The sequence below is a fragment of the Saimiri boliviensis genome, chromosome 9, assembly GCF_048565385.1.
Source record: "Saimiri boliviensis isolate mSaiBol1 chromosome 9, mSaiBol1.pri, whole genome shotgun sequence".
NCBI lineage: Eukaryota > Metazoa > Chordata > Mammalia > Primates > Cebidae > Saimiri > Saimiri boliviensis.
In genome coordinates, this window is record NC_133457.1 from 33,145,883 (window position 1) to 33,173,345 (window position 27,463).

The 27,463-nt window shown below is 39.7% G+C and overlaps 1 protein-coding gene and 1 non-coding gene across 9 annotated transcripts in view; both read left to right on the forward strand.

The window, feature by feature from the left end:
• Positions 1–27,463, forward strand: part of PLCL2 (phospholipase C like 2) — a 206,660-nt gene that overhangs the window by 106,505 nt on the left and 72,692 nt on the right. For all 8 annotated transcript variants that reach the window (XR_012519194.1, XM_074405696.1, XM_074405694.1 and 5 more), the window contains 2 exons: positions 7,013–9,499; positions 12,058–12,261. Coding sequence is in view for 7 of the 8 variants with exons in the window: in XM_074405696.1 (XP_074261797.1) it covers positions 7,013–9,499; positions 12,058–12,261 (2,691 nt within the window). In the remaining variant the exon portion in view is untranslated. The remainder of the gene's footprint in view (positions 1–7,012; positions 9,500–12,057; positions 12,262–27,463) is intronic.
• Positions 3,590–3,693, forward strand: LOC120368406 (U6 spliceosomal RNA). Its single transcript, XR_005582551.1, has one exon. It is a non-coding gene; the product is annotated as a U6 spliceosomal RNA (small nuclear RNA).

Below are 27,463 nucleotides of genomic sequence, written 5' to 3' on the forward strand. Positions count from 1 at the left end.
ATTGTCCACTTCTTCTACTAGATCTTTAAACATATTAATCATAGTTGTTCTAGTCTCCCCATTTAATAGTTTTAGCATCTTCTGAGTCACTTCCAGAGTCTGGCTCTATTGATTGCTTTATCTCTTGACAATGTGTTTTGTTTTGCTTCTTACTTTTTTGGTATGACCTGCAATTTTTATTGGGTATGAAAATCAGGGTTAATAGAGACTGAAGTAAATAATGTGCTTAGAAACAGGCATGTCTCTTCTTCTAGGTTATTATTGTTGGGAAGATTGAGTTAGTAATTGGACCAGGTTTGGGATTTGTGTTGCCATTGTTACCTTCATTGTACCACTGGTTTCAAATTTCTCCACTGGTGGGCGACTATCACCTTGTGTTTAGTGTGTAGGGTCCTAGAGGGTTTACTCAGAGTTCCTGCTCTGCCTTCAGCTGTCAGCTATGAATGCCAGTGTCAGACAGGGGCCTCTTCCCATGTTCTTGTCCCTCCTGTAATAGTAGACTGCTTGCTTCTTGGTACTAGGCTTCTGGTGGGGTCAGGGGGAATTTCGGTCCTGTTGCTCAATTTTAGGCAGCCCTGTGCACCTGGGCCTCAAGAATGGGCCTTCTCACCTGTCCTAACCTCCCTTCCTGCCTGTGGCAGCCGATCTCTGCCTGTATCTGTTTTGAATTTGGGCAGGTGATAGTTTTCTGTCACTCTCTTGGTCATAGCAGAGCTCTGCTTTTGTTGGTGCAGGCTCCTGATTACAAGAGGTTCTGCTACTGCCGCCCCCAGGGCAGTGGATCTTTGCCTGGTTCCAGAGGTGGATGGATTCTGCTTCTACCCTTTTCCCAGTGGCCCACTGGAAGAATTAATATTGTTAAAATGTCCTTTTTCCCAGTGGCCCTGCTCTATCCCCAGTTTTTCTCATAAACACTCGTGGAGAAGATTTAGAAATGAGTGCAAACTCTTCCTGTGTCTGGCATTACCCATTACCCTAGACAGATACACTAGGCCACACTTGGCTTTTAGGAATTCCTTAAAATTTTATCTGATTTCCTCTTACCTGCTTCCATGGTGGCCACATCTTCCTGTGCTCTACCAAACCTAAAACAGTTTTTGTGTCTGATTCCTCCTTGGAGGGGGGCTTGTCAATCTTTGGAATTCGGTTCCCTTGGTTTCTCTGTGACCATGGCTCTCTGGTGGATATAAGAATGGTTATGATTTTATAGATTGTTGGGCTTTTTCTTGTTAGGATAGAAGTGGCATTCTGTTTTGGCTTTCTGTATTGTAAACCACCATCTGAACCTTCCTTGCCCCCACTTCAGGACTTTTTAAGTCATAGGTAAGCTCCTAAGCCATTGCAGATCTGAGACCTCATAGACTCTGCTAACCTGAGGTAGGGGTGAGCTTTTGGAATAGATGGCATGACAGAAGAGGAGGGCCCACAGAGGAGAGGCATCCACAGGCCAAGGATTTTCTGTTACTTGCAATAAAATGTCCTTCCACATGAGCAAGAAGCAGCATTTAACCATATTTAGCTTTCCTTTCTGTTATTTTATTCTTTTTCAATTCATTTTATTTTATAAAATGACCTTCAGAGTGACTGTTTTGTTCCAAATCCCCCTTTTTCTTCTTTTTTTCTCATCTTGGAGTGCACATCAAAGTTTTAAAGATGTGTGAAAAACCTTGCAAGGTAGGCCTTATGTGCCTGGCATGACTTATTCTTTCCATTCAGAGTTATTGTTATTGAGCTGAAGAAAGGTCAGGCCTTGCTGTGCTCCTTTAATGGACTTCAAATTCTTTCTTGGGGTTTTTTGTTTTGTTTTGTATTGTTTTGTAAAAGAGAAACTTCTTTAACCCACAGTTTCTCAACTGTCTAATTCTAGATCCTCTTTGATAAACATGAAGATCCCTACCTTTCTTTAATGTTATTTATATTTCAAATTAAATAACTTGATTCAAGGAAACCAGAGGGATGAATGGCTGCTTTGTTTTCACACTGCATCCTCTCCCCATTCTAAGCCACCCCATGCCCACTCCCCAGTCCCACACCAGAATCACTGCCTAGACTTGATCACTGTTTTGCCAGGATATTGAATCTGGATATTGAAGCATCATTTTCTCATGATGTTTATTGAGGAATGATCAAACAGAAAATGGGAACAAATGAATCTTAAAAGACAGGAGTCTTTCAAGCCTTTCAAATGGAATAGGACACAGGGCAGGTCATTAACTATCTGTGTGCCCTTGGACAAGACTGCAACTCCTCAACTTGGTTTCTCATTCCTCTTCTCCAGAGTGAGCTAAATCAATTGAATCAGTGCTAGACACTTTGTTGCCAGCAGAAGAAATGAGTATCACCTATTCTGTATCCCATTTCGGGATGAAAATTGATGAAATTGCCCGTGCCCGTTTATGAAATTGCTACTACTCAAGTATTCCAGATGGTAATTTTAGTGGCCTCCTGTTTTTAGTGACAGCTTTCTATTAAATAAAGTAGGCAGTCAGGTTAGAAAGATTTATCTTTTTGCATAGGACTCAATATGGTTATTTATATTTTTAATGCTAAATATGAGTTCTATAAACATTTTTATTTTTCCTGAATTTGCTGTGGTGCAGAATGTTTCCCTAGCCTCTTTATAGTTCATGATTTTACCTAAAATCATTCCTGGTATGAAATTGTTATCCTGTAAGTAAGTATTGGCTAATGCACAAATGAATCTTTGTTTCTTTCTAGTTCTAAATATTATGATTATCAAGAAATGCAAAATTTCAGGGTTGATATGGAGGTAGGTTCTTTTGGAAGGTGGTTTTCTTCCAGTCCAGACGTTTTTTATGTGTTCTTTCTCTTGAGGTAACGAAGTGCTAATAGAGTAGTGGAACTGCACCGCGTTTCCCTTTTGTTGTATTCACCACTCAGAAGCTTTGGGTGATGAGTACTCCTTCACAATATAACAGCCAACTCTGAGAAATTATTTATATTATTATTATTTTTTTTTGAGATGGAGTCTCACACTGTTGCCCAGGCCATAGGGCAGTGGTGCGATCTCAACTCACTGCAATCTCCGGCTTCTGGGTTCAAGTAATTCTCCTGCCTCAGCCTTCCAAGTAGCTGGGGCTACAGGTGTGCACCACCATGCCTAGCTAAATTTTTTTTGTATTTTTAGTAGAGACGGGGTTTCACCATGTTGACCAGGGTGGTCTTGATCTCCTGACCTCATGATCTGCCCACCTCAGCCTCCCGAAGTGTTGGGATTACAGGCATGAGCCACCATGCCTGGCCCATACTATTTTAAAAAAGCATTTTGAAGCACAACTATCTCAACAGAAACCTGCATTTTTTCCCTCTGGTTTTAGATTGTTAATGCATCTGAGTAGTATGCATTTAATGTTCTTCCTGTTAGAAAGCTATATGTATAGCACATCTAGTTTGAATAATTTTAACTATATAGTTTAAACTAACTTGCGTTACAAGACAGCTTAGACAGTAGATCCCAGCTCTGTCCTCCTGACCAGCTACTCAGCTTAGGCAAATATTTGATCACTGCCAGGCTGAACAATGAAAGCCAAGTTGAAATGAGTAAGAGTGGGATAAAGATTCCAGAAGTGTGCTCGCTTCGGCGGCACATATACTAAAATTGGAACGATACAGAGATTAGCATGGCCCCTGCGCAAGGATGACACGCAAATTCGTGAAGTGTTCCATATTTAAAAAAAAAAAAAAAAAAAAAAAAAAAGATTCCAGAAGTTAGGCAGTTTGGGGCTCAGTCTTCTGCCATTGAACCCCAGTTCCCCTTCTCTCCCACACAAATGCTTCTTTCCTCCCCTTTCTTTTCTCCTGTCTGTGGAGGACCAGTTCACCAGCCTCTCCTGCAGTCACAACCACTTGTTGCTCCTAGCCAGAGATTCTGGTCCACCCATTAATGCGTGCAAGCTCACACCTGTTCTCTTCCTTATTGGTCTCTAAACAAGCACACTCCTCTATCAGTGTGTTCTGATCACTTTATCTGCTAGTGAAGAAGGAGAAACAGATTCAGGCCTTGGTGTGCTATGGAGAGGACAGACGGTTCTAGGCAACAGCAGATGGAGCGGGTAGAAGAGACAGGAAGTCTCTGCTAAGGGGTGTCCTTGATGTGGTTGTATCTGCCCATACTTGGGTGGTCATCATGTTCATGCATGTGCAACTTATGACCAGAAGTCACCAGTCAAAGCCTGGGCTGGTTTGTGAAAAGCATGGCAATGTTTCTAAAGTCACAGTATGGTGTTTAAGCTGCTGTCTGTTGCACACACATGGGTATGTGAGCATGTGTGTATGTTAGTAACTTACTTTGCTATTAGGCCATTTCCCTCTTAATAAAAAAGAAACCTGTGAATCTGACATGTATCATTTATACCAAATTAGAAAGTGTAACAAAATATTAATTAGCATGTAGAATGAAAGAATAGAAGATTACAATGTTGAGAAAATACTATATATATTTTCATGAATCAGTGGATAAACATCTCCATATATATTTTTGTAATTGTTCTACTAGTGTCGTCTTTGAGACACGATATGTAAAGATTATAAAATTCCTTTGCTGACTCAGTATGTTGCCTTTATGAAAGGTAAATGTGTCTTTTAAAAACTAAAGACATCCTTCATTTTGAAGAATAGAAAATTTAGACATTTGTTTCACGTCCTTTTGCATGGCTGATTACTAAACTAATTTCATGCTAACTCACTCACTTGATATAATACAATCTATGCTTTAGGGATTTGGAATGGCTATAATATAATGTATCTTACAGATACAATTACCACAGTTTTTATGTATTTTGCACGTTATTATTCTGAGGATATAGTTGTAAAGAAATACTCTACTTTGTGGCTTTTATGTTTTGTCTTGGTACTCAGATCACAGAAGCCTCTATGGTTCATTTTGAAACTTTGAGGAAAATGATACCCATTTGATTTAAAGTTTAATTACCATCTGTAAATTGCTTTTGGAAATATAGTCAGAAAGTAAAAGTGGTTTTAAATTTCAGAGATAGACTATAGCATAATAGCTTTTTAAAATACAGAGATTTTCTATCCAGAGCAGGAAAATTAGAATTGCCTTTGTATAATATTTAACAGCATTCTTTTCTTTGTCATGAAAATGATATAATTCCAACTCCCATCCCTATTTCTTATTTATGAATACAGTGACTTACTGAAAATTTGTAGTAGATTTTATACACATCCTGAAAGGTAGTATCATCTTTTAGGTTTAAAATTGTGAAAGATCTTTTGAGGTGATTTGAGCTTCCCGCCCTCCCCAAATAATAACGTATCTATACAAGGAAGGACTTCAGTATACACACAGATGTAGACGTCAGCCTCTTAAGACGAGAACATGTTACCTTAAGCAGGAGAGTTGAACAGTGCCTTATTGGTGATGCTAACTTCTTTAGAAATAAATGCTGCATGAAGTTTTAAACTTAGTCCTTTTAATAATGTATGAACATTAAGGTACTAGGTGACATTGTTCTAAGCGTTGGGCAAGTGTATAGTAGTAGGTTTTAATAAATCCAACTCTGCAATTGTAGGAGCTCCTCCAGCTATAATCTAGGCCTACATCTCAGACTTACTACAGCTGAAACAGTGAAACCATGTCTATCTGATATATAATGATGACTGATCTAGTATGAGACTTTGAAGAGAGGAATTTCTGCTGGAATTCCCATTTAACAGATACTTAATTGGTTTGTACTTAGCTGTTTCTCATTATTTGGTACAAATAGTTTCCAGAAATAGTCCAGGTGTCTTAGTCCAAGTAGTCAGAAAATGGTTTTTAAACTTTAGTGTACATCCCCCCCATTACATGGGGTGCTACCTTGAACGCAAATTTCCTGGGGCCCCGGGGAACTGGTTCCATGGGCCTAGGAATCTGCATTATAACCAGGTAACCCAGGTGATTCTGAGGCAGATGGTCTGGTGACAAGCAGCATTGGTATAGGAGGTATACATAGAAATAGGGCCTGTTTCATGATATATGATCTGTATAGTTGCACAGGCTTCAGGCTGACTCAGAAGAGCCCTGGGCTTCACTTAACACTTCTGTTACCTTCTTGAAATTCCTAATAGTTTTTAATCAAGGAATCCTGCATTTTCACTTTTCCCTGGGCCCTGAAAATTCTTTCTTTCTTTCCTTTTATTTTTTAGAGACAAGCTCTTATTCTGTTGCCCAGGTTGGTGTGCTTTGGCAAGATCATAGCTCATTGCAGCCTCAGTCTCCTGGGCTCAAGCAGTTTTTCCATCTCAGCCCTCTGAATAGCTAGGACTACAGGCATGAACCATCATGTCTGGCTAATTATTATTATTATTTTTTTGAGACAGAGTCTTGCTCTGTTACCCAGGCTGGAGTGCAGTGGTGTGATCTCGGCTCACCGCAAACTTTGCCTCCCAAATTTAAGCGATTCTTCTGCTTCAGCCTCTCAAATAGCTGGGATTACAGGCGCCCGCCACCCCTCCCAGCTAATTTTTGCATTTTTAGTAGAAACGGGGTTTCACCATGTTGGCCAGGCTGGTCTCAAACTCCTAACCTCAGGTGATCTGCCCACCTCGTCCTCCCAAAGTGCTGGGATTCCAGGCGTGAGCCACTTCGCCAGGCCAAAAAAATTTTTTGTAGAGATGGGATCTCACTGTATCGCCCCAGGTTGGTCTCAAACGCCTTGCCTCAAGCAATCCCCCAGTCTTGGCTTCCCAAAGTGCTGAGTTTATAGGTGTGAACCCCCATGCCTGGCCTGAAATTGTTCTTCTTGATAAATATGAATTGCACTTATTCAATAATAATTTCATACCTGTTGGATTAAGCTGTCAACTTTAAGGCCACTTCTGAGCTTTAGAGATTAATGAGTATCATTCATCACAGGACCTGGAATAGGAAATCTTAATAGTATGATTTTTTTCCAAGGAAATTGAATTTCTGTTTATAATTTTCAAGCAATTAAAGAACATAGAAACCTGTATTTATGTTATTCTAATACAGTGTCTTTTTTTCTCCCAGGATGGTACAAAACAGAAACGGGAACGAAAAAAGACAGTCTCATTCAGCAGCATGCCGACAGAGAAGAAGATCAGCAGTGCAAGTGATTGTATTAATTCAATGGTTGAGGGTTCAGAACTCAAAAAGGTTCGCTCCAACTCTAGAATTTATCATAGGTACTTTTTACTGGATGCCGACATGCAGAGCCTAAGGTGGGAGCCATCAAAGAAGGATTCTGAGAAAGCTAAGATCGACATTAAATCCATCAAGGAAGTGAGAACAGGAAAAAACACAGACATATTCCGCAGCAATGGCATTTCTGACCAGATATCTGAAGATTGTGCATTTTCTATCATATATGGAGAGAATTATGAGTCACTGGATTTGGTTGCCAACTCCGCAGATGTTGCAAACATCTGGGTTACGGGACTGCGGTACCTAATTTCTTATGGAAAACATACACTTGATATGCTAGAAAGTAGCCAAGATAACATGAGGACTTCTTGGGTTTCACAAATGTTTAGTGAAATCGATGTAGATAACCTTGGACATATAACTCTGTGTAATGCTGTGCAATGTATCAGAAACCTCAATCCTGGTTTAAAAACGAGCAAAATTGAGCTTAAGTTCAAAGAATTGCATAAATCAAAGGACAAAGCTGGTACTGAGGTCACAAAGGAAGAATTTATTGAGGTTTTTCATGAGCTTTGTACTAGACCTGAAATTTATTTCCTTTTAGTTCAGTTTTCAAGCAATAAAGAATTCCTTGATACCAAGGACCTTATGATGTTTCTTGAGGCAGAACAGGGTGTGGCACATATAAATGAGGAAATAAGCCTTGAAATTATTCACAAATATGAGCCATCCAAAGAGGGTCAGGAAAAGGGCTGGCTCTCTATAGACGGGTTTACTAATTACCTTATGTCACCTGACTGTTACATATTTGATCCAGAACATAAGAAGGTCTGTCAGGATATGAAGCAACCTCTGTCTCATTACTTTATAAACTCCTCTCATAATACATACTTAATAGAGGATCAGTTCCGAGGTCCCTCAGATATCACAGGATATATTCGAGCTCTTAAAATGGGTTGTCGGAGTGTTGAATTAGATGTATGGGATGGGCCAGACAATGAACCTGTAATTTACACGGGCCACACCATGACTTCTCAGATAGTCTTCCGCAGTGTCATTGATATTATTAACAAGTATGCATTCTTTGCTTCAGAGTATCCTCTTATATTGTGCTTAGAAAACCACTGTTCCATTAAACAACAGAAGGTAATGGTTCAGCACATGAAGAAACTTTTAGGAGACAAGCTCTATACAACGTTACCCAATGTTGAGGAATCTTATCTACCATCCCCAGATGTCCTGAAAGGGAAAATACTAATTAAAGCAAAGAAGCTGTCCTCAAACTGCTCTGGGGTAGAAGGAGATGTTACTGATGAAGATGAAGGAGCAGAAATGTCTCAGAGGATGGGAAAAGAGAATGTGGAGCAACCCAACAATGTGCCTGTGAAGCGATTTCAGCTTTGTAAAGAACTGTCTGAACTGGTCAGCATCTGCAAATCAGTTCAGTTTAAAGAATTTCAGGTGTCATTTCAGGTTCAGAAGTACTGGGAAGTCTGTTCCTTTAATGAAGTGCTTGCCAGCAAGTATGCCAATGAAAATCCAGGAGACTTTGTAAATTACAACAAACGTTTTCTTGCTAGGGTTTTTCCCAGTCCAATGAGAATTGACTCCAGTAACATGAACCCTCAAGATTTTTGGAAATGTGGTTGCCAAATTGTAGCCATGAACTTTCAGACACCAGGACTGATGATGGACCTGAATATCGGCTGGTTTAGGCAGAACGGAAACTGTGGCTATGTCCTCCGGCCGGCCATCATGAGGGAGGAGGTCTCCTTCTTCAGCGCCAATACAAAAGACTCTGTCCCAGGGGTCTCACCTCAACTTCTTCACATTAAAATCATCAGTGGGCAGAACTTCCCCAAGCCGAAAGGATCAGGTGCCAAAGGTGACGTGGTGGATCCTTATGTCTATGTTGAAATCCATGGAATCCCTGCTGATTGCGCAGAACAAAGGACAAAAACAGTGCACCAAAACGGAGATGCTCCCATTTTTGATGAAAGCTTTGAATTTCAAATTAACCTGCCTGAACTGGCCATGGTGCGCTTTGTGGTGCTGGACGATGACTACATTGGGGATGAATTCATAGGCCAGTACACAATTCCCTTTGAATGTTTACAGACGGGCTACCGCCATGTCCCCCTGCAGTCCTTGACTGGAGAGGTCCTTGCACATGCTTCTTTATTTGTCCATGTGGCTATTACTAACCGAAGAGGAGGAGGGAAGCCTCATAAAAGGGGCCTTTCTGTGAGAAAAGGGAAGAAATCCAGGGAATATGCATCTTTGAGAACATTGTGGATTAAAACTGTAGATGAGGTGTTCAAGAATGCCCAGCCCCCTATACGGGATGCCACAGATCTGAGAGAAAACATGCAGGTGCGTGCTTGTGTTTAATTATTTACTCAATGGCTTTCCTACTTAGTATATGTCCATAGTTTATAAATACGTTGGTCTTTTTAATAATAGTGTATTAATTTTAAGTATTTTAAAAATTCCAATTAGTTATTAGAATGTTTACCACTAGTCTCTTTTTTGTATCATTTAAATTCTTAAAGGTACACTTGGCATTGAAAATATTGATTACATATTAGGGTAAGTGAGTCTCGTTGCTGTGTTACACACCTTCATCCCAGTCCCTGTTAATGATTGCTGAACATTTCCTTGTTTTTTCTAATAGTGTACGTGGGAATCTCTGGGATTTCTGAATATAACTTAGCTGGAACACAAATTGATGATCTATCAAAATAAAAAGGATATAGATCAAAGTAAAATGGGTGTTATCCAGTCCTTTTTGATGAAGCTGTAATGCTGAGACGGGAAGCCTTTACATAAGCCGTAAATCTATGTGTGTCTGCATAGTGAGCCTCCTCTTGATTTGAGAGGAGAGCTAATTCTGTAAGTAAAAGAGGTGTCTGTGTTTATTAGAAGTTTAAGATAATAATTACCTCTGAAATATATAATGGCTAAAAGCAATCAGCTAGGAATTACTTATTTAATTAAGGATTGCCTATACATCTAGCTGTATGCTAAGGCCCCTGAGTGACACAGAGCTAGACAGCAAGGGCCTGCCTCATGGAGACAGCAGCCCTAACCCGTCATAGTGTATGAGAAGTGTTGTGTGTGTGATAAGTGCTCCATGTGTGTTTATTTTGTATTTTAAAAAATTATATTTTGAAACGACCAGTGAGAATGATGCTAGCAAATAAAATCTGACTCAGAAAATTCAGCATATTTTTTCTATCAATTCTGTGTACACTTCATGAATAAAAAGACCTTCCCACAATAAGGAAATTTGTTTCCTTTTTCTTAAAGTAAAAACATAACAGACATATGTAAGGTTTTTTCCTGTTTCTGAGGGTGAAAGTGGTATGGTAAACCCTCAGCTCTGAGCAAGCCGCATTGTCCACTGCCCAGTGGCTGCTGTGGTGGGTGTGACACAGAATTCCTTTGATGATTTGTCAGAGCTCAAGCATTGTCTTTCCCAAAGCCCCCTCTGCATTGAACCTGACAAAGCAGTGGGTAGTGATGCTGAATGAGCACCTGCCCCATGCACAAGCAGTCTAGGCCAAGAAGATGCAGTGGTGAACAAAGAGATTGACTGCCTGCCCTCAAAGGGCTTGCGTGCTAGTTGGGAGCAGGCAGGGGGAAGGGGAAACAGACGGGAGGCAGGCACATAAACAAATAGAACAACTACAGATATGAGTAAGTGGTGAGTAGGGAACCGAACTTTGAATATTGCTGTCATGATTGGTTTCTGTAACTGTGTCAGTATCAAAGTGATTTGAGCCAATGATACATGGTTTGATGTCCATATTTAAAGCAATATTACTAAAAATGAAATGTTTAAATTTAAAACTAAAGTGTTGTTTGTTCCCAAGAACCTGGGTTATTTGAGAGCAGAAGGCACAGGCCTGCAGGGCCTAGGTCCACCCCCTCTCCCCATATGCCCAGCCCAGACCAGGACTCAAGTGTACCTGAAATAGCCCAGCTGACTCTTATTATGATTAGAATTGACCTGCTATTACTCATGGTGACTCAAAGTATGAGCCTTAACATCAATAGCTTTTAGGTAAAATCTTGACTCCTTCACTTACTAGCTGTGTGACCTTAGACAAATAGAGAGGGATTATAGCTAAGGCTCAGTCTCCTCATCCATAACATGGCGTGCGGTGTGGATTAAATGGAAGTAATGTGTAATAAATATGCCTAATATGGCTTAGCACTTAGTAAGTGTTCAAAGAAAGTCAGCTTATAGCATTTTACAGTGTTGAAGGTTATTCTTTAATGGATATTTAAATGGTATACCTCTGGTGATTAAAAAGAGAGAGAGAGAAAGAGACATTGAGATCAGCAGTTACACCAACAGAGGAAGGCCGCAGGTAACCAAGTTACCTGCCCTGCTGGGCAGACTCACCAGAGGACAGTAGCATCCTCAAAGGTTCTTTAGATTTCGAGCCAGCGGGGATAAATAGATGAGAGATTCAGGTTTCCACCTTTCCACCTTGCAAATATTTCTTTCCCTTTTGTATGGCTGGCATATTTGATACTTACTTTAAACCAGATTTGATTTTTTTTTTTTCTAAATCTTTACCCACTTTGAATGCAGAAGCCGTTCTCTCTGCTCATAGTTGCATATCCGCATCAGCACTACTATAAACTTTGAGCTGAAAAGAGGCCTTGCCCTTCAGAAGAATTTGACTTATTTGCATTTTCAGTACTTCTGATAGATGGGTGTTACAAATGTCCATAACAGTATTTACTTTGGATAATAGCCATTTTTCCCAGGATAAAATAATAATTAGCCAATTCTGTTATAACACTGCTAATAATTATTGTAACAGGTGGCTCAAATATAATCAGATATATCAAATATGATATCCACGAGAAATTAAAACCCCGATTAATTACAATGCTCCTTTCATTACATTTAACAGAATGCGGTGGTGTCATTCAAGGAGCTGTGTGGCCTCTCCTCTGTGGCCAATCTCATGCAGTGCATGTTAGCGGTATCTCCCCGCTTTCTGGGGCCTGATAACACACCACTGGTGGTCCTGAATCTCAGTGAGCAGTACCCCACAATGGAGCTGCAGGGAATCGTGCCGGAGGTTCTGAAGAAGATCGTAACAACTTATGACATGGTGAGTTGTTCTTTGTTCTTTGACATAGTCTGGGTTAAAGAAATACCCTAAGACAGGCGTCCCCAAACTACGGCCCGCGGGCCGCATGCGGCCCCCCGAGGCCATTTATCCGGCCTCCCGCTGCACTTCAGGAAGGGGCACCTCTTTCTTTGGTGGTCCGTGAGAGGAGCACAGTATGTGGCGGCCCTCCAACGGTCTCAGGGACAGTGAACTGGCCCCCTGTGTAAAAAGTTTGGGGATGCCTGTCCTAAGACAACACAGCAGATGTACTTTGTAGCTTTTGCTGAAGTGGGCTTTCCTATTTCATGCTTCATTCACCCATGCTGGAGAAATAGTTCCCCTGACCTTGCTATATTTGAAAGAGCTTAGTGTTTTGTTGTTTTAGAAAGCAGAATTCAGAGATGCTCATCTCAGTTGAATTAAACATTAGTTAGCTTCTCAACTGTATCCGAATTGATTTTTAAAGGATGCACTATTTTCCACACAGGTGAAGGAAAGAGTTTTTAAAAATCTTCTCCTGCAGCTAGTCATTGATTTATTCGTTTTCATTTTATTTTCATTTTTTCAACTGGTTAAGGCAAGAAATTTAACTTACAAAATGTAATGCCATGAGGGGCAGGTGCTTGTATCACATGACTGCAGTAGGAGGTGATTTCCCTTCTTAAAGCAGCTGCTCTGTGACACCTGTATTTGTAATCAGCTTAATGCTAATGGAGTATCCTCAGGACACCTAGAGTATTACATTTTTGTACTTAAGATTTACTTTTCATTTTCTTAATCACATCCTGCTCTTACTCTCATATTTTATGTTATCATAACTCTAAGAGAGAATTTAGTGTATGATGTATTTCAAGTGTATGATGTATTTCAAGCTGTTAGTGACTCTTCAACCTATCAGGGTTAAGGGTGGTATTGAATACTCCCCTCCCAGACGGGCCAGGCTGTCTTCTAATACTGTTTAGAGTACTTGAGGGTAAGTACCTCATCTGCTACCTCTTCCACTCCAAAAGCACAAGCTAAGACCACTAAACTCTAGGTTTCTTCTGATGTATCTTGCCGTGCTCAAGGACAAAACTGGTTTGGCATCATTAATCTAGACAGAAATATTTTTGACTGTTGTATAAATTGTCTGAAAGCTGTAATTTAGAAGGTTTTATGTAATCAAGGGAAAGAAAAAACACATTAGGCCAGCACTCCTCAAATTGTGACTACTTCATAAGTTCCATAGGATGTCAATAAATATCACATGGGGGAAAGGTTCCTTGATGAAATAATTTTGGGAAATGCTAGTTTGAACAAAAGTAATCAGATATCTTTACTTTAGGATTTCTCAGAACCTTTATTTGCTGTCACCATGAGTTCCAAGATGGTGATATAGTATTTCCAGGTTCACAAATTGACTTGACCATTCAAGTACTATTTGTAAAAACAAAGGTTCTGAAGAATGTATTTTGGAAAATGCTTCTTAGTCTTTGAGTAAGTTTGGAAGTACAAGTCAGAAGAATGCAATGTTTTTAATAGCTTATGAGTTCATTACCTTAAAAAAAGTGATATGTGCACATTTCGTAGGTTCCTATGAAGTAGTCACAGATTGTAGTGGGTGCTGTTTCCTTCTTAGCGTTCATGGTAACATTAAGAGATACCAGGAACTGAATACACGATACAACAAGCAAACTACATAGAGTGGCATCCTCCTGCAGAGAAGAGGGAGGCCAGGGTCAGGTGTCTGATGAGCACTGGGTGCTGAGTACCACTGTGCTGAATGCCAAAGGGAACCACAGAGACTCATATGAACAGCCCCATCTTCGGGAGCCATTGAGTGCACCAGGAGAGAAAGCGAGGCTGGGGAACAGTATCAACACAGGAAGGTTAGGCTGAGATTCTTTTGGTGGGGAAATGGAAAAGGGGGTAAAAATGGAAAAGTTTGGAGATCTTTTACTTGCTATGACCCAGCCTGCCTAGATAGTTCTTGACTTCTTAAGTTTTATGAGACAAAGCCAAAAGAAGTAGCTGGTATAAATGCTTTTTAAGCATAAGCCACAAATAAAATCTCAGACCTATTTTGTTGACCAAAATCTAATATGATTTACCCCCTAAGACATTTCTTTGATTTCTGTGGCAGTCATACAATGACATTTCTTCATGGTGAGCTTTTTAACAGGGACTTCCTGAGACTGGGGTGGTAGTCCCCCATGTAGGTGATAACAGCATAACAGGGCAGGCCAGGTTCAGGGGCTGAATGCTGCTCTATCTGGAGTGTGATCATAGCTGGATTCTCATGGTCTATGTTAAAAATCCTTATGGCCACCAGCAACCTTTATGGCACTCACAACAATATTTGGCTCAGAAATGGCTCATTGCTCCTTGGCTCGCAGCCCCTTCCTCTTGGACTGGTAGATGCTAGCACTTACTGTGTAGCTCTTATTTGCATCTAACTGTATTGTTATATTGTTGTAGAATTAAGAAGACAGAATACGTTATCTTGCTTAAAATTTTTAAATTGTAAAATTACCATTTTATAATGTATAATTGAAATAGCTGTGCAGCCTTATACCCCCTAATTTATCGAAATGTTCTGTTCATTCATCTGATAAAATAACTAATAAAATATTTAAAATTAAATTCAAATTATGGCTGCAGCAATATTATAACTCTTGTAATATTTTACAGTTCTTTTTAGTGACTTAATGGTTTCTTAACCATGTGACAACTTATTAAAGGTAGCCAGAATCGATTAAATATTGATGGGAAATATACTAAAGGTTTCGAACACCCCATGACTCTAAATGTAGCTCTCTCTTTTTGTAATGTTATGTTGAACTTGACCCAAAATTAACCTTCGAAATAAGATCTTATTTCATTCTGTTGACTTGCCATGTTTAACGTATGGAGGCGAATGAGAAGTAAAGGCAAATTGAGCTTCTCCAGAACTCCTGTGTCATGGCCAGTCTACATGACTGAAGCATGTCCTCCTGTGAGGACAGTGCCATGGTACCTCCTAAAATGTACAGATGTGTATATATGCTATCAAGATTGTGATTACTTTTCAATTTCTAGACTCTATTAATAAAATAGTATTTCAGAAGTGTGCCAGTTTCTTTGTGAAAACAGAGTGCAGATTGTTGTCCTAATGGCTCCCATGATTACCACCAACAACCAGGCCTTGAAAACTGCCAGAATTGTGCTTTTACAGGACTTGTGGTGCTTTTGTGGCTCCTGTGGTGGGGTGTGAGCCTGGGACCTAGTTCAAGAAGGCAGGTATCAGAGCCATTCAGAAGTGGAGAAGAAGAGAAGTCCACATACCTCCTTAGACTAGGCAGATTCAGGGAGTCTTAATAGGAACTGGACTGGGATAGAAATTGGGAATGACCCTTGCCAACAGTGCTGGAGTCAGAGACATCAGTGTGGGGTAGAAGGCACCTGCTGAACTTGTGCTTGGAGGCCTGGGGTACACATATGACCCTTCTTCCTCCCAGTGGTGAGCAAGAGCCCTAGAGTCCTCTCCCCCTTGAATCTAGAGCATGAAAGCTGCATGTAGCAACCCTAGGTAGGGAAATTGTAGTGGGGCTGGAAAGGGACCTCATGCAAATGGAGGCTTACTGGGCCTTTAAATGAATCATCTTTGTCCCCATAAGCTCAGTGTCCTTAAGTGCTTCATCCCATGATTTAGGGACTCAACCTGTGAGGGCTCATCTTCCTCCAGTCAGCTTGTTCTCTCTGCCTCTCTTAATGGGGCAGACTCAACTTGTGAGGCTCATCTTCCTCCAGTCAGCTTGACCTCTCTGTCTTGAGTCCCTTTTTTCATACTATCTACTTTTTTTCAGCAGGTGAGAACTAGGCTCCCTTATTAATCCATGTGGTTGGGCTTTTGCCCACAACTCCATATTTATCATGTTATATTGGACAGTGTACATTATTATACATCATGACCATAAAGTCAGAGGGTTGAACTTTCATACTCAAATAATTGATTTCCTTTAAAGATGTCATGTTTGGTTGTTTTAAGCGGCATATAGTAGAAATTTGATTAGTTTATCTCAATAGAACAGTTATAAAATAAGTTATTGCATTTTTGGTGATGAATTCGACACCTATTTATAAGCTCTTACCATGTGCAAGGCACTGCCCACTCATCAACAGCAAGTATTTATTGAGTGCCTATTGTGTACCAGTGACTATTCTAGGTAACATGAGGTAATATAAAGAATTTTCGCCCCTGAGGAGCTTATAATTTAGTTGAAGAGATGCAGTATGTTTGTAGATAACTGGTAAAATGATAGACAATAGATAGTAGATAGACATTTTTAAATACATAAATGAATTATTTGGATCTTCAAAGGAGAGAATGGTTAGTTTCAGGTTCAGTGATTGGGAAGACGTCAGTGAAACATCAGCCTTGAACTAGACCTGTAAGAATGAGTTGGAATTTAACTGCTAAAGAGGAGGCTATTGCAAGATGAGTTCACAGGGTGAAATATGCTAACAAGTGAAACATGATCAAGCACATATTCTGGGAAAGCCAGGTTTGGACTGTAACAGATAGTAGGGAGTCTTTGTACATTTTTGAGCAAAGGGCTATGCTCAGAATTAGGCATATGGCCTCAGGGAGGCTTGGAGTGAAACAGAATTCAGAGACCACCTGTTAAGCACCTTCATTTTGCACATGAGAAAATGGAAACCCTGTGGCACATCAAATTAATAGCAGAACAAGGATTGGCACTCAAGTGGGATCTCTGTCCAATTTTTCCTGCAAACCAGATCAGAAAAATTAACTGTGTAGAGTGTGTAGATGAATGATCAGTATAGCAATAAAGCCCAAGTAACTTCAATAATAATAATCTACAGTTATTCATGTGGGGCTCTTGAAGTCGCAAGCACCTTATTTTTGGTTCTTGTGCCCCGTAAAGGTAGAAAATCCTTCATTTTGCGTTACTAAACATATACAAAAAGGCAGATTTCATGAGCTTAAAATAAAGAAAACTGTAATAAATAGATCAAACTCCACTCAAAGAAATTTGATTATAAATCTCTGAACACGTTGTTTATAATTTCAGAAAACAAAAATTTAAATATTTTACTTAAAATATATACACATGAACTTGAATACACCCCCTATTTACAATCAAGATCAGATTGAGCTTGTTCGCTCACGTAATCAAGGGCTGGTAAGAGAAAATAAGTATGTAACCTGGGTTTAAGAGATTCTAGTGACTATCTGGATACCCTTCGTAATACACAGTCTTCTTAAGAATGGCTAAGAACTGGGATTTTGGTACATCTCCCTTCCCCCGTCAATATAGGTGATCTACTTCATCATCTTTTTAAACTGAAGTGACTTTTACCATCCTTTTAATGTTGAGAGTGACAATTCTGCTCTCTAGCTATCTTCATTAGATGCATATTTACCACCTGTTTTAAACTTGAATGTTTAAAATTGCTATGAGATCTGTACTAACATATAGAGACCAAGGAGTCAACATTCTTTCTCTGTAGAGAGAAAACATTGGAAATTTAAATATTTTGTGACATATTACGTAAAAAGAAAGTTCTTTCCTAAAGTTTTTTGTTCATTTTGCTGCAGTTTTTCTGTAATGGAATATGCTTTAGTCGTAGTAATTAAATTGAAGTCAGAGAGAGGAAAAAAGAGAGAAGAGGAAAAAAAGAAAATGAAGCCCATCTCTCTCTTACAGGCAGTATGTTAGTTCATATACACAGCAGTGGACTCTTGGGCAGCCTCGACCTATTAAGAGATTATACATGAATTCATTCTTACCATTGCAGTTCCTTTGTCTGTACTGTCCATTTGAAATTAACTTGTTTCATTGTTGTTGTTTTTTTTTCAACTTTACAAAAGTGTTGATTTTAATTTTCTCCAGGTTTAATTAAGAAAGCATACTCTGAGGAATCCATTTGCCGAGTAGCGAATAGTAATATTTAAAGGGAGGAGGAAGATATTTTGTCTGGGAGGACGTAATTTGCTCTCTGTGAGTGTTTTTATATAAGTTGCTGAGTAGTCTGTTCTAACACATGACTTTAAATATTTCTTAAATATAACAAGGTTCTTTAAATAAAATATGTGAAATGAAGGTTTTTTTCCTTACACAGAAATGTTGGCAGTTGACATGCAGCATCAGGAAATTCTGTATTATGTTGTTGGTATGGTTTCACATACTTTTTCTTGTGAATTAATTCAGTGAAGAGACAAATCACACTTTATAATTAATGGAGTCCGCTGGTTTGGACCAAGCCAGAGATGATTTGTAATAAGGTTACTATTGATCCCCATCTCCTTTGTGGCTTCTTTTATCACTCTCCTGCCTCAGAACTTGACATTTAAAAGCTGCTTTTAATTAGAGGTGTCAACTTTACCAACTTTTATAAATGTAGAAAAAAGGCCAGATGGAATATTGTGCTTTGGGATAAGAAGAAGCTTAAAAAATAATGAAAGAAGGGAGGGAGGGAGATTTGGGAAAGGTAGATGCATCCTACAGAGCGATGATTTGAAACCCAAAGGCTGTTGTTTAATCTGATGACTGGAGAGGTCCAGCCAATGTTTCCAAAACCAGTTTCTTTGGATTCAGCAAAACCATTGATCAGCCATTTTGTAATGGTTCAAGTTACCAAGATAGTGAAAGTGAAATAAATGTTTAAATGATACAGTGTGATGGTAGCATCACATGCATCATCACGTGAGAAGTACCAGGTTCCCACAGGGTGATCAGGAGCCAGGAGATTGGGAAATCTTTGGGAGATTGTGCTTCAAGCATGTAAATGGTGGTAATTGTAAGACATTATTTCCAATCCAGTTTTCTAGCTTAACATGTCTCCACAGAAACCACTAAGGAACACATGTTTTAAAGTATTCTGACGCGTGTGTGCGTGCGTGCATGCACACATACACACACACACACACACACACACACACACACACACACCCCAAATACTAAGCAAGGAACAGTTGAGGAAAGAGTAGCATTTTAGGGGATGGCAGTCCCCTTGAAAGACACTTCATCACAGAACAGCTTTTATCAGTTAAGTTTGATACCTAGCTCTCAGCTCTCTGGGAGGATGACTTTAATAGAGTTGAACATTTTGTCAGATGGGGTCCTCAGACAAGAATTGATCAGTGGTATTAAGCAAGCCACTATGTCATCTGACATACTAACAATCTAATTTAAAATTGCCAAGTAACCTGGGAAACAAGAGCTGGGTGCCATCCAGCCGTATTGGTAAATAAGAAATGGGAGCCTGCTGTTAGCATCAGTTCTTGGATAGATTGCGTCTGAGCCAGCAGCACCTGGAGGACTGTTAGGGGCAGTGGTTTAGCGCCGTGTATTTGGTAGGGTCTCCATGGTTTTACTTCTCTTTTTAGAGCATTTTCATTGCTTTTTAAAGGGGCAAAGGCAGATTGCTTATTTTTCAGACTCTTAATTTCCCCAAATCTGATGGAAAATATGAATATATCTGAAACCCAAAGCTCAAGAAAAGTTAGGGAACTTCTTTCTAAACCTATGCTTTATGCAAAAGAATACTAGTACATTTTTTTTATAAAACTAAGATCTTTGAAGTACAGTAGTCTTTTTTCTTCCTATGCAAAATTAGAGGAGGTACTTCCTATGTTCCCATCAAATTCCACATTGAATATTGGACTTTGCTCTTGATAATTCCTTCAAGGCTTGTTTTTGATACTTTTTCTTTGGTAGTTCCTCTGTGTTTCTGCAGTGGCTGAAGGCGCCTCCTAAGTTCTTTGCTAAGTTCTTCTGTCAAGGACCCTTACAGGAAATTTTTTTTTTTTAAAAAAAAAAGGATTTTATGCTTCTTTAGAATTCTGTTCACGTTCTGGAGATAATATACACAATTCTTTTTGTCAACCATGTGCCCTGGCAGTTTCCAAAGCTGTGAGGAAACACTTAGCTTCCTTACCCCCATTTATTCACTAAACTTTTTGTCTTTACTAGATTTTGAATAAATTGATTGAGCAGAGGAGGTAGTGCTGGCTGACTTTCCATTTCTGTAGCCCTCATTCTAGTTCAGCCTTTCATCACCTTATGCTTTGTGGCAGAGTTTGAGTTCAAACTTCATACCCAGCCCAGGTGAAAAAGTAAATGTAACTTTCTTACCTCTCTCATGAGGGAGGTAGATGTCCCTGGATTTTAATTCTGTTGGTAAACTTCGTCTATTGCATTCATTACATTATTCATTTTGGACTGTAAATTCTCAGCTCTTTAGATGAAATGCTCAATCTCTCTTTCTCCCTTCCCCCTCTTGCTTCACAAAGTGGCCACTAGTTGCCTAGAGAGGACGTGGTTGCAAAGCCTTTTTGTGTTTGGGGCAAAGAATGTCTAAACATCAAAAGCCACCATCCTCTCCTCCACTTTCTATTCACCTTGAGGTGGGTGCATAGTGGGAGATTTCCCAGCTCCAACAGGAGTCACTCAATACTCAAGAGGCAGGCTTCAGCTCCCTTTCCTTCTGCCTCAGTGCTGCAATTCCCTTGGCTCAGCCTTTGTAGTTGGAAGGAAGTCTCCTCTACCTTAGGGGTTACCACTCTGTGATCTATGGGTTGTTTCTCCATGATATGGTTTGGCTGTGTCCCCACCCAAATCTTAACTTGAATTGTATCTGCCACAATTCCTATGTGTTGTGGGAGGGACCCAGGGGAAGGTGATTGAATCATGGGGGCCGGTCTTTCCTGTGCTATTCTTGTGGTAGAGAATTAAGTCTCACAAGATCTGTTGGGTTTATCAGGAGTTTCCCCTTTGCTTCTTTCTCATTCTCTCTTGCTGCTGCCATGTAAGAAATGCCTCTCAGTCTCTGCCATGATTGTGAGACCTCCCTAGCCATGTGGAACTGTAAGTCACATTAATCCTCCTTTTCTTCCCAGTCTCAGATATGTCTTTATCAGCAGTGTGAAAACAGACTAATACACTTGATATGTCAAAATAATTTAGAAAATACTTTCTCCTTGATAAATCCTGATTTTCAATTCTGTCATTTTGGTGGGAACCCAGGTAAAAATCTAATTTAATCTTTAAAACTGAGAAATGCCTCTGTGTTCTTAAGATAGTTGCTCTTCATTCAAGCTCTGTAACTCATGCTTTGAATAAGGGGAAAGCCCCAGGGAAAACATGATTCATAAACTATGGCAGCATCTGTGAAAAGAAATAACTTCTTGACACTATCACACTTCCAAGACTAGTGAAGCCACTCAGCCTGCAGCCTTTCCCTGTCTGCTGCAGTTCATCCTCTGGTTTGCCTTCAAGATGTTATTCTTGAAATATCACCCAGAGAAAGGCCTGAGTATTTCTGGGAAGACCGAAGAGGTAGAGTTAGAAGTATGTGACAACTTTAAGAACTAAGCCAGCTAGAAGGATTATATTATGGTCAACAAGAAAAATGGAGCCAATTGCTCTGTTACATTGACTATATTTGCTAGGTAAAAAACATTTTTTCTTAGAGCATCCTGGAAAAGTGGCATACCTTTGGTGTATTTAGATTGATGAAGAATTTCAGTTAAGCCTAATAATTGCCAAGAGAGAAAAAAAGGAAGGTGGAATGTGGGAGGAATAACTTTTAAGAACATACACCTCATATTTTCTTCTAGCAATTGAGTCTTTCCAGCATCAAGATTTTTTATTTACTGTGGAAACATGCATCAAACACTACTGGCAATAGTATAAAGTCCTTTTTTAAAAAAGTTTTTACAGCATCTAGAATCTGTGTGGTATCTTAAATTGTGTAATTATTTTTGTAGTATTCACAGAATAGTATTGTCTCTTCATTCAGTTTTGTGGATTGTGATTGTCCTCTTTGTGGAAATCCAAACAGAAAAGCAATGATCAAAGAAACAAAGAACTTAATTGGCTTTCCATGTGTGGTAATTTGTATGTCTTTAATGCAACTTGTGAGTTCCAGATCTTTTCAGCTTGACAAAAATGAAGACTAGCTGACCTAGAACATGTGATTCACAGCTCATTAATGCATTCAGTCTACTTCTCCCTTCGAGTTCAGAGCCCCCTGCTCCCTATTACTTGGGACCCAGAGGAGAGCCATGTTGCTCCTTGATCCTTCAACCTGTGCTCTGGGTACAGGGGTGGCTGTGCCAGCTTGTGCTGGCTACTTTAAAAGAAAAACAGAATGTGTTTATTTTTATCAATATAAGCTTACAGAGACTAGTGATAGAAACCTCAGAGCTTCCTGAGTATGGGCTCCATCTGAAAACCCCAAGTTCTCTGAGCCATATCCTATTGGAGAACTTGGGACATGCACCTTTACTGTTGAATTTAATTAGATGTCCTAATGGGGGCAACTTCTAACCAGGTAGGATGATGTGAAGCCTATCGTAGTTCTTCATTGCACCTGAGAATGAAGGTGGAATATATTCAGATTAGAGTTTAGAAAGTGTCTAAGTTGCAGTGATAATACAATTTTATTGTTTAAAATCTTGATGTTCTTTATATCATTCCTTGACTCTATAAATGCAAGATCCATTCATCAGGGATTAACTCAATCTGTTGCCACCCATTCTTGTGTAGTTTAAAGAGGTATATACTTTTTTATTTAGATATTTGTCAGTGTCACATGTCCAGTGGAGTTAAGTTGGGAAGATTGAAATTACATCAGACGGCTGGGTACGGTGGCTCATGCCTGTAATCCCAGCACTTTGGGAGGCTGAGGCGAGTGGATCTTGAGGTCAGGCGTTTGAGACCAGCCTGGCCAACATGGTGAAACCCCGTCTCTACTAAAAATACAAAAATTAGCCAGGTGCAGTGGCAGGCACCTGTAATCCCAACTCCTCAGGAGACTGAGGCAGGAGAATCACTTGAACCTAGGAGGCAGAGGTTGCAGTGAGCCAAGATTGTGCCACTGCATTCCAGACTGGGTGACAGAGAAAGACTCTGTCTCGGGGAAAAAAAAAAAAAAAGAAATTACATCAGACACTTCTATCAAATTGGTAGTGGTAAGACATGGTTTTATTTGTAAACGCCATGAGTGGACACGAACTTTTGTGATACGCAATCACAGTGTATAAGAAAACTCTCTAAAATATGAAATAATTTGGATGGAATATACTTTATAAAATGAAGCTATTGAAATAACCAGTTTATATGAGAAATCAGATATTTCAGAATTGTTTTGTAAATGTGATTGTTGACACCTATTTGGACCAACTTCTGGCAGTAAGGTGTGTTAATTTCTGACCCTTTTTCCTGTCTGTTATGTCCTTGATCGTGACTTGGTAAAAAAATTCTAAGGTGTTTCTTCACAACCTTTTGAATAATGAGGTAGTAATTTTTCTCCACAGTGGGATGTATTTCTATCAATAATATTTGACACTTCTTAACCTTTGAAGCTCATATTTTGTTGTGTTACATTTGACCTCATGTTCATAGGAGATACAGTTCAGCATTGCCTCTCGTTTTCATGAGTGGGAAGACTCAAAGCCACCCTCACCAAACCTCTCAGGGCAGCGCAAGCATCTGGAGGGTGAGTCCCTTCTGCGCAGTAACTGCTCAGTCAGTGGGGACTGCAGGAACTGTCACTCGTTATTTGGCAGTGCCTGTTTTTCACTCTCTTCACTTCTATTCCCCCAGCTTGCTGTGAAATAATTAATGCCACTCACCCCACCAAAATAACAACTTTTAATATCAGAAAGCTGATTTTACTACTAGGTGGATTTATCAGGAATAAAAATAGCATTTAATAATGGTTTTAAGCCTTTTCTAACTTAATTGGGGCATTTGAAATTCTGAACCATAAGAAAATTACTCTCACGGTAAACACAGTGGGTGGACAATATGATGTGTTAAGAGTTAAGTTTAACTCTACAGGCTTAATTACCAATTAGCTTAAAACTAACATGTTAAGTAGTTTAAAACATTTGTTTCCCTACCACATTAGTATTAGTCAGATCTTTAGAGCTCAATGTTAGTGATTTTTATATGGAGATTTTATGTAAGATTATTCATCTACCTACAGAAATAATTTATTTCTGGTATTTTCTTTGAAATCAGTGTTGATCATTCTAGTTTTCTTTGTAATTATATTCTGACACTGGAGAGACATCAGATGGAGCCATACCATCATTTATGTAATTCTGTGGCATGAAATAACTTTAGCTTTTAAATCACTTATCTGGGACAGGTGTGGTGGCTCATGCTATAATCCCAGCACTTTGGGAGGCTGAGGCAGATGGATCACTTAAATGCAGGGGTTTGAGACCAGTCTGGCTAACATGGTGGAACCCCGTCTCTACTAAAAATACACCAATTAGCCAGGCATAGTGGTGTGTGCCTGTAGTCCCAGCTACTCAGGAGGCTGAGGTGAGAGGATCGCTTGAATCCAGGAGGCAGAGGTTGCAGTGAGCTGAGATCAGACCACTATACTTCAGCCTGGGTGACAGAGACCCTGCCTCCATAAATAAAAATAAATAGATCATTTATCTTGTATCAGAAAAAAAAAATCAAAATATGTCCTATCTTTGTGAACAGAAAGAGCTGTTTTATTATTTAGCTAAATATAACTGGAATGATACTAATTTTAAGTTGTTTTCCTAAAACTAAACCCTATCTTTATTGTTAAACATTAGAATTCTCCATAGCCAAATTTTTTCCCAACATATATCATAATATGTGTTTATTCTTTTATAATACCAGCTACGCTTGATTTTTCATGTTCTTTTCTAAAAAGTGCATGTAGCATATCAAACTATGTTATCTCAGGTACTTGTAGTCCAGTTTTACCAACTGATGCATCACATAACATTTTAGAGCAGGATCTGGGAAACACCTGTTTTTGTATGATCTGAAAGCTGAGAATGTTTTTTACATTTTTAATTGATTGGGAAAAAATAATTTTTGTGATATGAAATTCAAATTTTGCTCTCTATAAATAAAGTGTTTTTGGAGCACGACCACCTCCATTAAATACTATCAGTGACTACCTTCTTCCCACAGTGGCAGAGTTGAGTGGAGTTGTGACAGGAACTAAGTCTAAGCCTTACAGCCTACAATGTGTACTGCCTGGCCCTATGCAGAAAGTTTTCCAGCACTTACAAAAGTGGATTGGGTTAAAGTCCTTAGGGTATTTTGATACAGTGATTTTTAAAGTCACCTTTGCCAACATAAATTATGACTTTCTCTTTCCTTCCTCCCCTCCCCTCTCCTTTCAAATGTACTCACAGCATTTCGAGTTTTGATCCATAAGGGTGAGATTCTAATTGTTAACCTGGTAGAAAGGAGGAGACTCCTGCCATTGCCTAAGCACTCCTCTGCTGAAAAAAAGCAATAAGCCCGAATGTGTTGTTAAGGGTCAGAAACCTAAAGAAACAAGAGGTGGAAACTAAGAGGAAAAAGCCAGTGGGAATTAATGTTTGTTCTGATTTTTATAGTGCCCGTGAGGCAACCATGCTATGTCAGTGGGAAATGGTGACAATCCACCTGAATTGTGTGCTATAACTCAGTAACATTCATAACTAATTTAACCTTACACATATTTGGTGATTATGTATAACCTTGGTTGTGCTGTTTGGTAATGAGGCATTAAAAATGGGCCAGTCCAAGAATTGAGTTTCAATAGTACTCCTTCTCTCAGCTAAATCAAGCATTTCTTGCTGAGGAGCTGAAGGGCTGGATGGAGAGAGGGAATTGGGTAGAGTTAGTGAGCAGTTCTGCATTGACTGTGAAAACCCCTGGTTTCCTCTCACCCTTTCCTAAGGCAAGGAGGACATTCCCTCAACTGTCAAATCCAGACTATGCTAACCACACTTGGTTTAAAGGAAGGGATTATAAAGAGTGCTGGAGGCAGAGACCAATCCCATAAAACCCTCTCCTACCCAAAGAAGGGAAAAGATGCTCTGAAGCCTCTGGATTCCCACACCTTGCTGTTGTTTATGCTATTTACCTCCTCCTTACACTCATTACAACTTATAATTATACTTTCATTAGCTTGATCCCTTTTTTTTTTTTTTTTTTTTTTTTTTTTTTTTTTTTTTTTTTTTTTTTTTTTTGAGACAGGGTTTCACTCCTGTCACCCAGGCTGGAGTGCAGTGACAAACTCTTGACTCACTGCAGCCTCTGCTTCCTGGGCTCAAACGATTCTCCTGCCTCAGCCTCCTGAGTAGCCGGGACCACATGTGCACCAGCACACCTGGCTCATTTTATTGTTTTGTTTTGTTTTGTTTTGTTTTGTTTTGTTTTGTTTTGTTTTGTTTTGTTTTGTGTTGTAGAGATGGGGGTTTGTCATGTTGCTTAGGCTGGTCTTGAACTTCTGAGCTCAAACAATCCGCTTGCCTCAGCCTCCCAAAGTGCTGGGGATTCCTTTTTTAAAAGTACCTCTCTTCCTTTCCCTGAAATCTGAGCTCCAGGATAGCAGGGACCATTCCTGTGTTCTCAGCACTGACAGCAGAGCTTGGCACACAGCAAGTACTCAAAATCTATTTTTGGTGAATGAATGAAAATAACCTTGACCTCCAGGATACAAATATCAGATGCTCTTCTTACCCTACGTCTCTTTCCCATGTGTGCCTGTATTCCCTGAACTTGATTTTGATTTCCATACACACCAGAAGTTTGGGGGCAGGGGGAGCAGGGGGTGAAGTGGCTGCTCTTCCAGTCTTAGGTCTGGCTGGAAGTGCTCACACTCTACGGCAGTGAGGGCTGGCATTGCTGCTCAAAGAAGAGGAGGATGCCTGAGGTTCCTGGACAGCTTCAGATGCTTGTAGGGAGAGCGGGGCCAGAGGCAGGAGAGAGCCGCCCTGAGAAGACAGATCAGAGCGTCTCAGCTCCTGGATCCCTTATCTCTTGTTCAGACCCTAGATGTCTTTGCACCCTTTACCAGAGGATCCTTTATCCTATCTGAAATTCCCTCGTTAATTCATATGCCCTTAAAAAACTATATAGAAGGGTTTAGTGCAGAAGAGAGGAGGAGGAAAAGGTGAGGGCCCCCAGTTTTTCACCTGGCTATAACAGGAGAGCAACCTGGTTCAGTTAAGCCATCTGAGGTGGGAACCACCCTCATATGTGTACAGTGTTTTATGATTTTTCCCAAGCATGCTCATAAATCAATTGTTACATGAGCTAATAGTCAGAGGCTCTGATGTGCAATGATCTTAGCACATGGGCTGGAAGCAGAGGAGAAGAGCAAAGCCTTATATGGGGATAGGCTCCTGTTTGAGCTGAGCAGAGAAATTCTTGAAAGCCAG